At 41.4% G+C, this 13,392-nt stretch overlaps 1 protein-coding gene across 2 annotated transcripts; it reads left to right on the forward strand.

Annotated features, from left to right (window-relative positions):
* The first annotated feature begins 9,891 nt into the window (after positions 1-9,891).
* On the forward strand, positions 9,892-12,776 carry LOC133887752 (protein POLYCHOME-like). Of its 2 annotated transcripts, none has more exons than XM_062327727.1 (4): positions 9,892-10,151; positions 10,250-10,307; positions 10,423-10,705; positions 11,884-12,776. In XM_062327727.1, exons 3-4 carry the CDS (start codon positions 10,430-10,432, stop codon positions 12,304-12,306), a joined length of 699 nt encoding a protein of 232 aa, XP_062183711.1. In that variant the 5' UTR covers positions 9,892-10,151; positions 10,250-10,307; positions 10,423-10,429; the 3' UTR covers positions 12,307-12,776. The 2 variants fall into 2 exon arrangements, with proteins under 2 accessions (XP_062183711.1, XP_062183710.1); XM_062327726.1 differs by having other exon boundaries at positions 10,250-10,303.
* Positions 12,777-13,392: the final 616 nt, after the last annotated feature.

A 13,392-nucleotide genomic window follows, 5' to 3' on the forward strand; every position in this document is an offset into this window, starting at 1 on the left:
AAGAAAACAAAACATTGATACTAAAGGTGATACTTAATTTATAAAGAAATAGTGCTATATGATATCTAAAATCCAGCATTAGGACAATGTCTTGACTGTTGATTTCTTGTCTTACATGAATATAGCAAAAATAGCATTGCTAACATATAAAAACAAATTACTTATAAGAGTACATAAATATAATTGGTTCATGGATATGAGTTCTATACAAAATAATAAAATATAACCGAAGCAGGAAACAGTAAAAGACCTTAAGCTCCAACATGATGTGGGTGACGGTATGGTGGGGACAATACACTGGGTGCTCGGGAGACAACAACGCTATAAATAGGGGTGAAAACGGATTAAATACGGACGGATAATGGTCGTTTTGTATTCTTATCCGTATTTTTAACCGAAAACGGAAACAAATATGAAAATCCTAGATACAGAAATGAATACGGATAGTATCAAAAATAAATACGATGTGAATACAGATAAAATACAAATACGGATCTGAATATCTGTCAAATGATAAAGACCCCTTAAATTGTGCGTATAAAAACAACAAAAATAATAATATAGTATAACTTCACACATAAAGGAAATAAATTATACGTATGAAAACAACAAAAATAACAATGTAGTATAACTTCACACATAAGAGAAATAAATTATGTGTATAAAAACAACAAAAATAATAATATAGTGTAACTTCACATATAAGGGAAATTCTAAGTAGTTAGGGTCGTGGTGGGCGGTTGTTGCCTTGTTGATTATGCTCATGGGCTTCAATGGGTCACATGAAAAACTGAAAATAAATATTATCCTTTTTTAATTTGATCGGATATCCCTTTCTGTATCCTTATATGGCACAAATATTGTTTCCGTTTTCTTATCTATATCTGGATAAAAAAATATATGTATTCATATTTGATCTAAAATTATCTATATCCGTATCCAGGTAAGACTATCCATATCTCTTTTTCTAGTTACGGAGCGAAAAATATCCGCTCCGTTTTCAACCCTAGGTGCAGAGGAACAATGAGAAAGGACAAGCTAATGCGATCGCCGACCTTAGATGTGGTTGACCAGTCACGGCAGGCCGATGGTGGAGGGAGGCTGTAAAGCACTGCTATCGCTAGTGGTGCGGATGGACAATCGATGTATCCCAATGGTGGAGGGGTTCGTCCTATACGGAGGAGTGCGTTTGTGCTCTCAAATTTATATACAACCTATTTTAATTGGATTCAACTAAAAAGTCTATGCAGAATTTAAACTAAAATTCTAACAAATTATTTTTATAAATTCTAGCAATTGTTAGGGGCTCAAATAAATCCTCAAAAATCTATAAAAATTCTCTAATATTTTTTTTATATGATAGACTAATTTTTAAAATTATTTACAACCCTAGGTTATATGGTTAAAAGTGAGTTTTTTTTCTATAATGTAGGTGGGTGAAATTTAGCCAGTAAGATTTAAGAAGTTAATTGAAGTACGTAGAGAAATAGAGATGATCTCTATATAAAGATATAGGAAATAAGATTTAGAAATTCAGTTGGCGATGCTCTCAATAGCTCCCCCGTTGGGTAGCTGCTCTGGCCTAGGTCGCGGTGCGAAGGAGCGGACCCAGGCCTGAAACGTACAAAAATATCTCTGGATCTCACGCCCTTCGGCCCGCCAGACGTGCACGCACAGCTCGGGCCGCCCTCTCTGTAGTAGCAGTAGGGCCGAGCAACCCCTGGTGATCCAACAGCCAGAGACTCTCCACCTCCGCACAGCCTGGGCAATGCGTCAAACAATTTTATTTTTATTTTTTAATACTTACAAAAGTACATGCAAATTTCAAAATATTACATATCCAGGCTACCATCACCTATTGATTGGATGTAAAGATGTCGTCCTTCCAACAAATGACATTTTAAAAAATAAAAAACACTATGTTTTATTGCTATCAAAATTCAAAAAACTATCAAAATAGTTATAACAATTCTAAAAAAGTATATTGTAGAGGATGCTATAATCCATCTCTCAAAAAATCAACTCAAAACAATACTTTTACAATAAAAAAAGACATATTTCATCGTACACAGAGATACTGTGCATAATAAAAGTTGTCTTTTTATTTCTTATTGTACACATCATATTTTTGTCGGAATTTTTTTCGCGCTAGATCATAGTATCCTCTACAACATATATTGTTTTAAAAAAAATCATGACTATGTCGATAGTATTTTGAATTTTGAGAACAATAAAACACAATGTTTTTTATTTTTTTTAAAGGTGTCACCTGGATGTGTAATATTTTGAAATGAGCATGTACTTTTGCAAATATTGAAAAGTAAAAATTTCTCTACTTATCTACTACTTAAAAAATACATAGTAGTTCTCGTAGCCTCCTGTGTCATGCTTCCCCGTCCTACGCTCTCCCATGCTCTGCCTCCACCATCTGCCCTCCCCTCTACACCATCGTTAAAAAATCCATCAGAAAAAAGGACTGCTCAGTCGCACCCATCACTTCCATAGCTGCTCCTGTGCGGCGCGACAATTGTCGCTCCTCCTCTTTCTCGGCATCCATGACTCGAAGACCATTGGAGAGCAAACTGTGTCGCCCTCCTCCTGACCAAATCTCGCGCCCAGATCCTTCCACAAACTCGGCTTCTACCATAACTCACCCCTGTTGTGGATCCCCAAATCCCACTTCCACCGCAACTCACCCCGGTCATGGGTCACAGTGCTCGGCGGCCACTTCGAATTCGTCGATCACTCAAAGTGATGCAGGGATGTGATCGTTAAGCCGCACCACTCGGGAGCGCAAATACACACCTCCGCGTAGGACTAACCCCTCCACCATTGGGATACATTGATTGTCCATCCGCGCCACCAGTGATCGCGGTGCTTTACAGCTTCCCTCCATTGTAGTCCTGCCGCGACTGGTCAACCACATCTAAGCTCGGCGACTGAGGGTGCATGCACGAGCCCATATGCTAGAAGGACCCTTCGCTGCCGGACTGCTGCTGCAGACGCCTTGCTTGCTAGTGATTTACATTAGAAGAATAGAGATTAGTGATTATCATGTTTTATTGAAAAAAGATTAGAACGATATGGTTATAAAGATTAACGGTTTGTATTCTTGATTGTCGGCAGTTGATAAATATATTTGTTTGAAACTCCCTTTTCTATACTATAATTCTGAGTACCTTTTAGTACCTCCAGTGTTTGCCCTATATTTGATAAAATATTGATCAACATATTTTTTCTGGACACATTGCATTTGTGCCATGCTTGATTCAAGCGCATCACAAACTAATAGTTTGCAAATGGTAGCGGTCATTGGATATCAGATGAGTACGATTCTGGATAGACATTATCATTATAAGTAATAATACATGGTGTTCACGTTTATCTAAAAAATCACTTGTACATCCAAGCTCCATTATGAAGCTACACTAAAATTTGAATAATAGTGAAACCACTGTAAAGGCTTCCTTTGCCACGTATCAATTTTATAGTAGGTTGGGTTACTTAAAAATTCATCGAATATCATTGTTTTTGCTTACTTTAGATAGAAGATTTACATTAAGCAGTTGATGATCAGTTCTTTGATTTTATATGGTATATTTTTTAACCAAGGGATGCCGTCTTGAGTTCTTCTAACTAGAATTTTTTTTTCATGTTCACTTAGCTTCTTGTGATCATTCTTTGTTTCTGTAATAGCTCTAACTAAATACAAGGTTGAATTGCCATTTGTAGTTGAACAAGGCCAATAGATGATAAAGGTTGTCCGTAGTGCTTACCTAGAGGAGTAATCAGAGGTATGCACTTGCAAAATGATAGTTCTCAATAAGGTCTGACACCTTTAGCTTCTTTTTTTTTTGCGCTTGAGCTAGCGAATTTAGCAGCGCACAGATTGTTACTCGATTTCATAAGTTTGTTTAAACTTGCTCCCTACTTGCACAAATGTTTTGCCTTTTGAATGTTGTTCTCTTGTGGTCAGAGCCTAGGAAGCAGTCAATATGCATTAGCTTGTCCTTTCTCATGGTTCCTCTGCACCTAGGGTTGAAAATGGAGCGGATATTTTTCGCTTCATAACCGAAAAAACAGATATTGATAGTCTTTCTGGATACAGATATAGATAATTTTAGACAAATAAGAATATAGATAGTTTTTATCCAGATATAGATAAGGAAATGGAAACGATATTTGGGCCATATAAAGATACAAAAATAGATATCCAATCAAATTCAAAATGGATACTATCCGTTTTCAGTTTTTCACGTGACCCATTGAAGAGCAAGCCCATGAGCATAACCAACAAGGCAACAACTGCCCACCACGACCCTAACTAGTTTGTAATGCTCCATTTATACCATTTTTATCATTTCATGTGATATTCTTCTTTTAATTTAATTTGAATTTAAACAAAATTCAACTATCTCATTATTGTTATCACGTTGACATGCTAACCTTTTAACTATATTTCTGTAGAATGGTGGGTGGTGGGTGGACTGGCGCGTCTCTTTAAAGGTGCAAGCAGTAGTTGCTTAAAGTATGATTATTTTATACTTTAAACAGTAACATGGTTTTCCAAATACAATTTAACTACTATTTTTAGTATAATATATTTATAAAAATATAATCACATCAGTTACGAAAGTAAATTTAATGACGAATCTATGCATAAATTGTTGTGTTTCTATTTGAATTTTTATAAATATAACAATATATAGTAAGTGTTAAATATTTGACTGCATACACATACGTCTAAAATGACACTGGAAATAGTCAAAACAAACAGCTCTTCCTACTTACATATTCTATAGAAATACCACGACTGTATTCTTAGCCGCTTAGACAAACATCAGGTGAGTAGTGACCACGACCATGAGCACCACCTCTGCAGCAATATCCATAGAGACGCTCCAAGTTCATGACCTCTTTGTGCGCCTCCTCGTCGTACTTGTTACCATTCTCCTCTTTAAGCAACTATTGCTTGCACCATTCAATAGACGCGCCAGTTCGCCCACCATTCTTCAAAAATGTAGTTAAAAGTTTAGCATGTCAACCGGATAAAAATAATGAGATAGTTGAATTTTGTTTAAATTCAAATTGAATTAAATGAATAATATCACATGAAATGATAAAAAAAAATATAAATGGAGCATTACAAAGGAACTTATTTTTTTATCATATAGCTTAGGACTGGAAATAATTTTAGAAATTAGTCCATCACATAAGAAGAATATTAGTGAATTTTTCTAATTTTTTAGGAATTTATTTGAGTCACTAACAATTGTTAGATGTTATAAAAGTAGTATTTTTTGCAAAATTTTAGTTTAAAATATAAAAAAGATTTTTGGATGAATCCTTAAAATATGTTGCATATGGACTTTAGAGTTTAGAGCATACAAAATCCCCAATTCCGCTACGAGCCCTAACCTAGTTCGGCTGATTGCCATCCTCCGAACTCCGAATCCAAGGTTGTAGCCATGGCGCCGTTCGGGCCTTGGGCGGACCTCCCACCCGGAGCTCCTTCTCTTCATTAGCGATGGCTTCGGCCTCCAGTTAGAATCCTACTGTCGCGTCCGGGGCGTCTGCACCACGTGGCGCGCCGCCCTCCCGCCGCCAATCCCTTCGCTCATCACCGTGGACATTCCCGACGCTCCTCGCCTTTGCCACGGCCCGCACACACTCGGCGTGTACCACTACCACACGACAGAGCGCCCGCCGAAGGTGTCCGCCTTATTCCTCCCGGCAGAGCGCTCCTTCCACCTCTTCACGTTGCCAGTAAGCGATCAATGCGTTGGCGCGAGCAATGGCTGGATCGCCGTCACCATCTACTAGTCAGGGATCTTCCTCCTGAACCCTCTCGCCGACGGCAAGCAGGTCCCTCTCCTTCCGCTGAGGAACGACAGCAAGCCGGTGCCCAGGATCGTGTTCACGCCGAACCAAACGCCCAACGACTACATTGCCGTGGCCATCTGCGACCTGCGCAGGCTCGCCTACACCAAGACACGGGACAAGAACCTTTTTCCTCTGTGACAGAAGCCTGTACGAAGTGTGGCGGAACACTACCAGCGCCGTCTCTTGGACGATGCCGGCCGGCGGCCGGTTCCGCATGGCCAAAGACGACCTCTTCGTCCTCAAGTACGGGCGTGAGGGCCAACTGCGTGTACTGGATCGACGAGCGGTCCAGGAATGAACCCATGGTGTTCGGCATCACCTCCGGGACCTCAATGCTTCATCCCTTCGCCGCCAAAGCACTGAATCCTGCATGCAAACTAGTCTGCTGATACTTCCTTGAACGACAAGATTACGAGCGTCGACGACAACGGAAGAAAACGAAGTATAAATGGAGAGGATTGCGGAAAAGTCTCAAAGACTCCAAGCGCAATGGCAACGGAAGAAAACTAATCCATGTCACTATACACTCCTAAGCATCGTGCATAAGGGCATGTTTGGTTCCCTTGCAATGTTAGTCGAGCATTTCTAGTTGACAACAAAATAATTGCTGGTTGTGAGCTAATTTGGTGCATGTTATGCATCTCTTACTCTCGAAAGCAACCAAAATCTTCAGTGGTTAAGATGAGGCAAGAGAGTCAGTCAAGCTTGTTATGTTCTCTACACTTCTAGACGTGTTCTTAGTTCGGGTAGACACTTTGTCCAGACACAAAATCCCACTTTTGGATTTGTAGCATCAGAAATTAAATAGATTGAACCAAAACAGCACATGTATGCGACATGAATCCCATCAGTAAAGAAGGCAGCAATACCAAATGACCATACAGGGGGGGTGCCAAAGTAAAACTTCCCTTTAAGGAGATGCCCCCCTATGCTCTGCATCGTCAGATCTGCTCTGAGATTCATGTCCTGATCTGCACGAATATCAGAGCAAATCTGAGACTCGTGTTTATTTTTCTATGGAGTTCGAGGTGTTGGAATGCATTTTCTAGGAATTTGGCAAGTCACTTATGTGTTCCATACCACTTTTAAGAATTAAAATTTTCATAAAATTCTTTGAATGCATATATTTGGAGATTTTGAGACAGGAGGGTACCACTTTCTCGGTGGAATTTAGAGCATGTTTGATAGAGCTCCATATCCAAAACTTCTTAGAGTTGGTCATCCCTAACTCTAAAAATTCTTGAAATTAGAGTTATAGACAAATTGAGGGTATTTGATTTAAACATCTTATTCTTATTTTGGACTGAAAATAAATATTTAAACTATTTTATTTTATCGTACAAACTTCAAATCTTGCAAGGATCTCAGAGGTAGAGCTATGCAAAACAGAGTCTTAGAGTAGCTAAATCATTTTTTCAGTGGCTCATGGCGTCATTCGGACCTTGGGTGGGCCTCCCCCCGAAGGCAAGGAGGTCGGTCTCCTCTTGTTGAGGAGTGACAATGAACCGGTGTCTAAGATCATCTCTGCGTCGAACCACAGGCCCGACGACTACACCTCTATGGTGATCTGCGGCTAGCGCGGGCTCACCTACACCAAGACGCTGGACATGAAGTGGGTGATCATCGACGTCGCCATGGAGGAGAGGGACCAGCTCGCCGACCTGGCCTACGACAGCGATGGCGGCAAGGTCTACTGCGTCACTATGTATGGAGACATGCACATCCTCCATGGGCGGCGGCGGATGAGGCCAAGAGCCCAACCCTTAAAAGCCAAGCACGTCGTCGGCCTATAGTTCGATCCTGCCGCCGTCTTTGCCTCACCCTACGACATCGCGTCCAAGTTCACAGTCGCCAAGAACATCTTCCTTTGTGACGGTAGTCTGTACCAAGCATGGTGGAACACTGCTAGGGCTGTCTCTAGGATGATGCTAGGTGGCGGCCTATTCAGCATGGCAAAAGACGACATCTTCGTCCTCAAGTACAACCCTCGAGCCTTGCGCCAGCCGTTCTATGACGCGGTGAACAATATGGGATGTTGCTCGGTGTTCATCAGCAAAAACAACCTTGTGGTATTGCGACTAGAGGATGCACCATGGGTGAGGGACAACTGTGTGTACTAGATCGATGAACAGTCGAGAGAAAATACAACTCCGCATGCTCTTGCTCATATTTTTTTTTTATCTACCCCTCTAATACAAATCTCAACGTGAATAAACAGCTCCGATAAACCACGTGTTTAATGTGTGAGCCTATGGTGTTCAACATGGTCACCAGAACCTCGTCGTATCATCCCTCTGCCGCCAAAGAACTAAGCCCTGCATGCAGACCAGTCTGCTGGTACTTCTTTAACAACAAGATCACGAACGTCGAAGACAATTAAAGAAGATGTGTATAAGTGGAGAGGATGGAGGACATGTCTCGAAAACTCCAAGAGCCACTGCTAAAGTGTGTAGATTACAAATTAATTCAAGGCACTCATCATGCATAAAGGCATGCATATTTGGTTCTCCTGCAACTTTAGTCTAGCATTCCGAGTTGACAACAAAATACTTGCGAGCGGAGGAAAGCCCATTTTCTTTTGAGAAAATCATCTGGTTTATATTAATAATAATGCAAGCAATGTAATAGTTGGATACTTATGTACTTGCTTGCATTGGAGATCCTAGATAAATAACCTGTTACCATCAAATCTTTTTGAGGCGATGAATGCGTTGAACTTCTTGATTTGAAGCTATGCACATTAGTCCAGCAATAACAGTATTGGATGTCCTAAGAAACCAATCATCAAACTTGCACCACAATTAGGTTATAATAATATGACTGAGGACATGTGGTGTGATTAACTGCCGGAGTATGCTAGATTCTAATTCTGACATATTATGGCTTAATCGCACGCTCGCTGCTACACCCAGCCCCACGGTGGCACTCTGTTAAGGCTTGTCCGACAATATCACAAGACCAGGGCGACAAGACGACCGAGCTTTGAAGGACATGAGTTTTTTTTATTTTTATATTATTTATCAGTCTATTTATTTAAATATTAATGGTAAAAATATAAAAATAAAAAACTCTGAAGGACGAGGTGCCAAAGGAAGCCCAATTCGCGTGTGAGAAGTGCGGAAGTGGGCCTAATAGCGGAAGTGGGCCTAATGCCTTGTAATCACTGGGATAAATAGGAGAGAGAGGATGATAATTATGACTTGCATGACGAACACTCTGAACTCCTAATGCCTCTGTTCTTCTTCCCGCCTACTAGCTGATTCTTCCCGCGTGCTGATTCTTGTCATGCCTGCCTAGCTACCCCCGATCCACTCAACTAGAGCGTCCCTAACAATGTAACACTAGATCACGAACAAAACTTAGAAACAGTAACTCATCTGCCCTGTCCTGTCGTGTTGTACAAAGATAAGAATCTTTTTGCTCGCCCCTGTTCTATTTGAAAACACTACAGGAAGAAGGCTCTTGTGTTATATATCTTATATGCTGACCGTCTAACTTTAGGAGTCTGGTTGGTTTGTGCTTTCAACGGGGCAAGTAAAAAATTGTTCATGCCAAAACCCACAACAATGCCCAATTCGAGGCAAGGAAAATAATGCATGTTTGGTTTGTAACCAATCCAAAATTTTGGCTAGCTAAAGTTTTACTCAAGTTCGCTAGACAGAAAATTTTTGGTTGATCAATTTTTTTGGAACACGGCCAATTTCGATCTAAACGAAGGCCAAATTTCTAGTCATAATCAAAAATTGATTTGGCACATCAGGGCTAGAACTTAGCAGTTTTGCGAGATTTAAGGTGACATGTACTCTACAAAACCTATAGAGGGATCAGGTCTAGAAGAGAGGTGTGAGTGGGTGTTGATTTGGTCGAATGGATCCTAAATTGAACGGCTCAGGAATCAGGATATATGACTTGCGGGTTTGCAAGTTTTAAACCACCTATAAGACACAACTGCGAATTAAACACGTCTTCAAGTCCCGCGCGATGCACGTGCAAGCGCAAAATGTCAGCAATTCAAATCGAGTAAAAATCAGATGGACGGATGGGCCCGCGTGTGCCTAGAAAATTTTCGCTCGTGGTTCAAAATTTTCAGCATCCCGCCCGTCTCCCCTCTTCTGTTTGGCTCTCTTCCCTTTCCCTATAGATCCCCCACCACCACAGACCGAACTACCCAAAAACCTAGAGATTTCCCCAAAGATTTATCACTCGATTAGATGTGGTAGCCGCATCAGGTGTTACAAGCTCCCGGATTGGATTACAAACCGAGCAGCGTGAGAATTTTTGGCCGATTTCAGAGCTGTTTATTCCCCCCACGTTTCCCACCCATTTCTTGGTGTTTTGATGCGTTTCTTGGGTCATGTTGTTGCAGATCTGGCGAAAGCGCTAGGATCAGTGGTCGGAACTGGAGCAGGGTCCAGACGAGGCAAGTGAGGATCGCGAGAAATTTCGGGGTTACTTTTCGATCCATTTCCAGATCTCTTGATGCGTTTATTGGGTTCTCAACAATTTGTCTCTCTCTTCTGCTGCGTGCTTCTTGCAAAGCTCCGAGATGCCTGAGTTCAAGGACGACAAGAGGGCGCTTCCCAACATCTCTGGTGGAGGTGGAAGCGGAGGGTTCTTTATCAGGAGGGTGGCGTCGCCGGGCGCCCTGGCGGTGAGGGGCGCTGCCGGGAAGCAGCTGGCGCGGCGGTTCATATCGCCCTCGAACAACAAGGAGAACCTGCCCCCGGTTTGGGCCGTGAGGGCCACGCCGCCGAAGAGGAGGAGCCCGCTTCCTGGATGGTACCCCAGGACGCCGCTCCGTGACATCACGGCGATAGCAAAGGTGATGGGCAGTTTATTATTGCTGTGATGTACTGGTGTGAGAAATTCAACCGTTCGAAGATTTGGTTGTTACGGTGCATATGTTCTTTAAGATGTGCTCTGTGTTGTTGAAGACTTAATGATAAGATCTTGCGATTGTAGTTGACCAGCTAATTCTAATTGGAGTACAATTGTTACCAAAGTGGACTTGTGGGATTTCATCAGACAGTTATCCCATGGCTTTAGTGAACTGTGGTGATGCGCTTTTACTAGTAAAGTTTACTAGGACATTTTAACTTGAACAATGCTGCTTAAAAGAGTTTGTGGCATTCTTCTTTTGTTATAGACATCACTTAAATCTTATCAGAATTAGTCCCCTATATGTATCAGAGTCCAGGCCCATTACTTATGTTTAGTGCCAGTTAGAGTAAAAAGGACGCTAGTAGTATATAATTTTAAGTTATTATGCTTGGCACAGCCAGATTTAGGGACTTCAGGTGATGAATGCTGTCATCAATCCTTTTGAAAACATTACTTTTGTTTTGTTTTATGTAGTAAGGTCCACCAACCATACAGTACTGACGGTAGCAAGCAATTAAATGAGATAAATCATACATGTAAATTCTGTAGTACAACTTTCTACTTTCTGCTATCCTTTAGTTTTTGGGATATTTGATGAATCCAATGAGAACATTTGACTCAATGAGCTGGCTGTTGCAGCAACATTCAAAATGGAGTGCAAGCTATACTTCACCATCTTGTGTTTTGTATTTTATTACTGTGCGATGTACAGTGTGCTGCCAAAATTGAAGTTCTTCTGAAGTATTATTCAAATAATAAGCTGGACTTACTCCCAACTATATTCTGAATGGTCATTTGTTGTGTGGACTGGTTTACTTTTGATAGTTGTGCTCAAACCTACCATGTTATTTTGCAAAATCAATGCATAGTATGTTTACTGGTGTATCTGCATTTTAGGTGCATATGCCATCTGTATTTAATAATTCCTTAGCTACATTGCCTTTGTTGCATAGATTTTATATTTTATCTATGTCATCAAGAAAGTTCAATTATTCACTTAGCCAACATTGCACTTTGTCAATATTTCAGTTTCCCCGCATCATTAGTTCGGCTGAACTATGCATTCAATGTATGTTTTTTTCTTGCTAGCTGCCATCCTATTCTGACTATGGCTTTCAGGCTATTCAGAGAAGCCGTTTAAGGATTGCTGCAGCTCAGCAGCAAAGCCAAAGGCCTGAGCAGTCTCCGCAATCTGTGAACGTGACTACTCCAGCACAAGCAGAGCAGGACAATCCTCATAGCACTGAAGCTTCCCTGACTGTTGCCTCTGGTTCAGGTTCAAATGAAAGAGAAACTGTTGCAAGCCCTGAAACTATCTTGGCTGATGACAATCTGAAGGTGTGTTCCCCGCCAGCGGGAAGCTCATTGAAGACTCCATTCAAACCAATCGATCCAGCCCTTGCTGATATAGTCGAGAAAAAACTGTCCAGCTCAATAGATCAGATAGAGAAGATGGTGAAAAAAAACATGAAGCGAACACCAAAGGCTGCTCAGCCTTCCAAGAGGGCCATCCAGAGGCGCAATCTCATGTCCATGCGATGAGTTGACTACTCTACTTCACAGTGGGGAGAGGAGAAAGTCCACCTCAGACTTGTCATCCTTCCCTTTGTCTGCTGCTTTCTTAGCCGCTAGCCCAACCTGCCAATAATGTGCCAATGCTGCTCTTCTTCCAACATTTGCCATGGCATGATGCCCAGCGGCATTCCTGGTTCTCTTCTTGAGGACCAAAATATGCAGCTTATTGGTTCTCTGCTTGATGGTCTAGGATTTGCAACTTATAGTGTGAGGTGTGATGTGGTTCATGCTACTGTTGTAGAAGTATGCAAACCTTTTTGTGTATCCCAGTCGGAGACCGAACAAATGAAATCTTAAAATTTCTTTTGTGATGCAATATTACCATAAACCACTAGTGCATGAATGTTTTCTGTTTTGCGTATAATGAATACTGGTACCTGTGGCAGCTTGTATAAGATTTGATTACTTAGGTGATACAAGAAAGATTGCATAGTACCTATGCAGGACAGAGGTGCTTCATCATGGTTTCTAAGCTTATAGTGTCGAATGTATTCTGTAATCTTGTTCTTCGGCCATAAGCCCATAACCGAAGTACAAACAGTGGTGTTCAGTCGAATTCATGTTCTTTGCTGTGTCCACATTGGTAAAATGGTATCCCACGAATGCATTTTTTCTTCTGTTTCTTAGTCTTTGTCATTATAAATATGTTTCTTCTCACTTTTCCTGTTCAGTGCTCCATATTTTCCTTGTTTTGCTGCGGCGGATCGTGGTGCTCGCACAACAAAAGCTCAATGACACCGGCGAGGAAATCTGACCAATAAATTTAGACTGTTGGTTGAAAAAAAAATAAAAAGAAAAAACAGATATGGTTTCGGTGGGATCAGCTCCCACCGGATCCCACCCCACTCTACCCGACCGCCCCCATCCGCCCACCTCTCATGCCCCCATCCTCTAACCCCTAGCTCGTTGCATTCCCGGCCGCCACACCTTGCCGCTGACGTCACCTGCCGGCTGACCAAGGCCAGCGGGACCGAAGGTATGGAGCAAAGGAAGAAAGAAAGAAAGGACGAAGAAAAGAAAGAAAGGGAAAGAAGAAAGAATAAAGAAAGAAAA

The sequence above is a fragment of the Phragmites australis genome, chromosome 13, assembly GCF_958298935.1.
Source record: "Phragmites australis chromosome 13, lpPhrAust1.1, whole genome shotgun sequence".
NCBI classification, from domain to species: Eukaryota; Viridiplantae; Streptophyta; class Magnoliopsida; order Poales; family Poaceae; genus Phragmites; species Phragmites australis.

Coding starts and splice junctions, on each gene's coding strand:
- LOC133887752 (XM_062327727.1), top strand. CDS start 10,430: ATGCCTGAGTTCAAGGACGACAAGAGGGCGCTTCCCAACATCTCTGGT. Junction 10,706..11,883: donor ACATCACGGCGATAGCAAAG/GTGATGGGCAGT, acceptor TATGGCTTTCAG/GCTATTCAGAGAAGCCGTTT.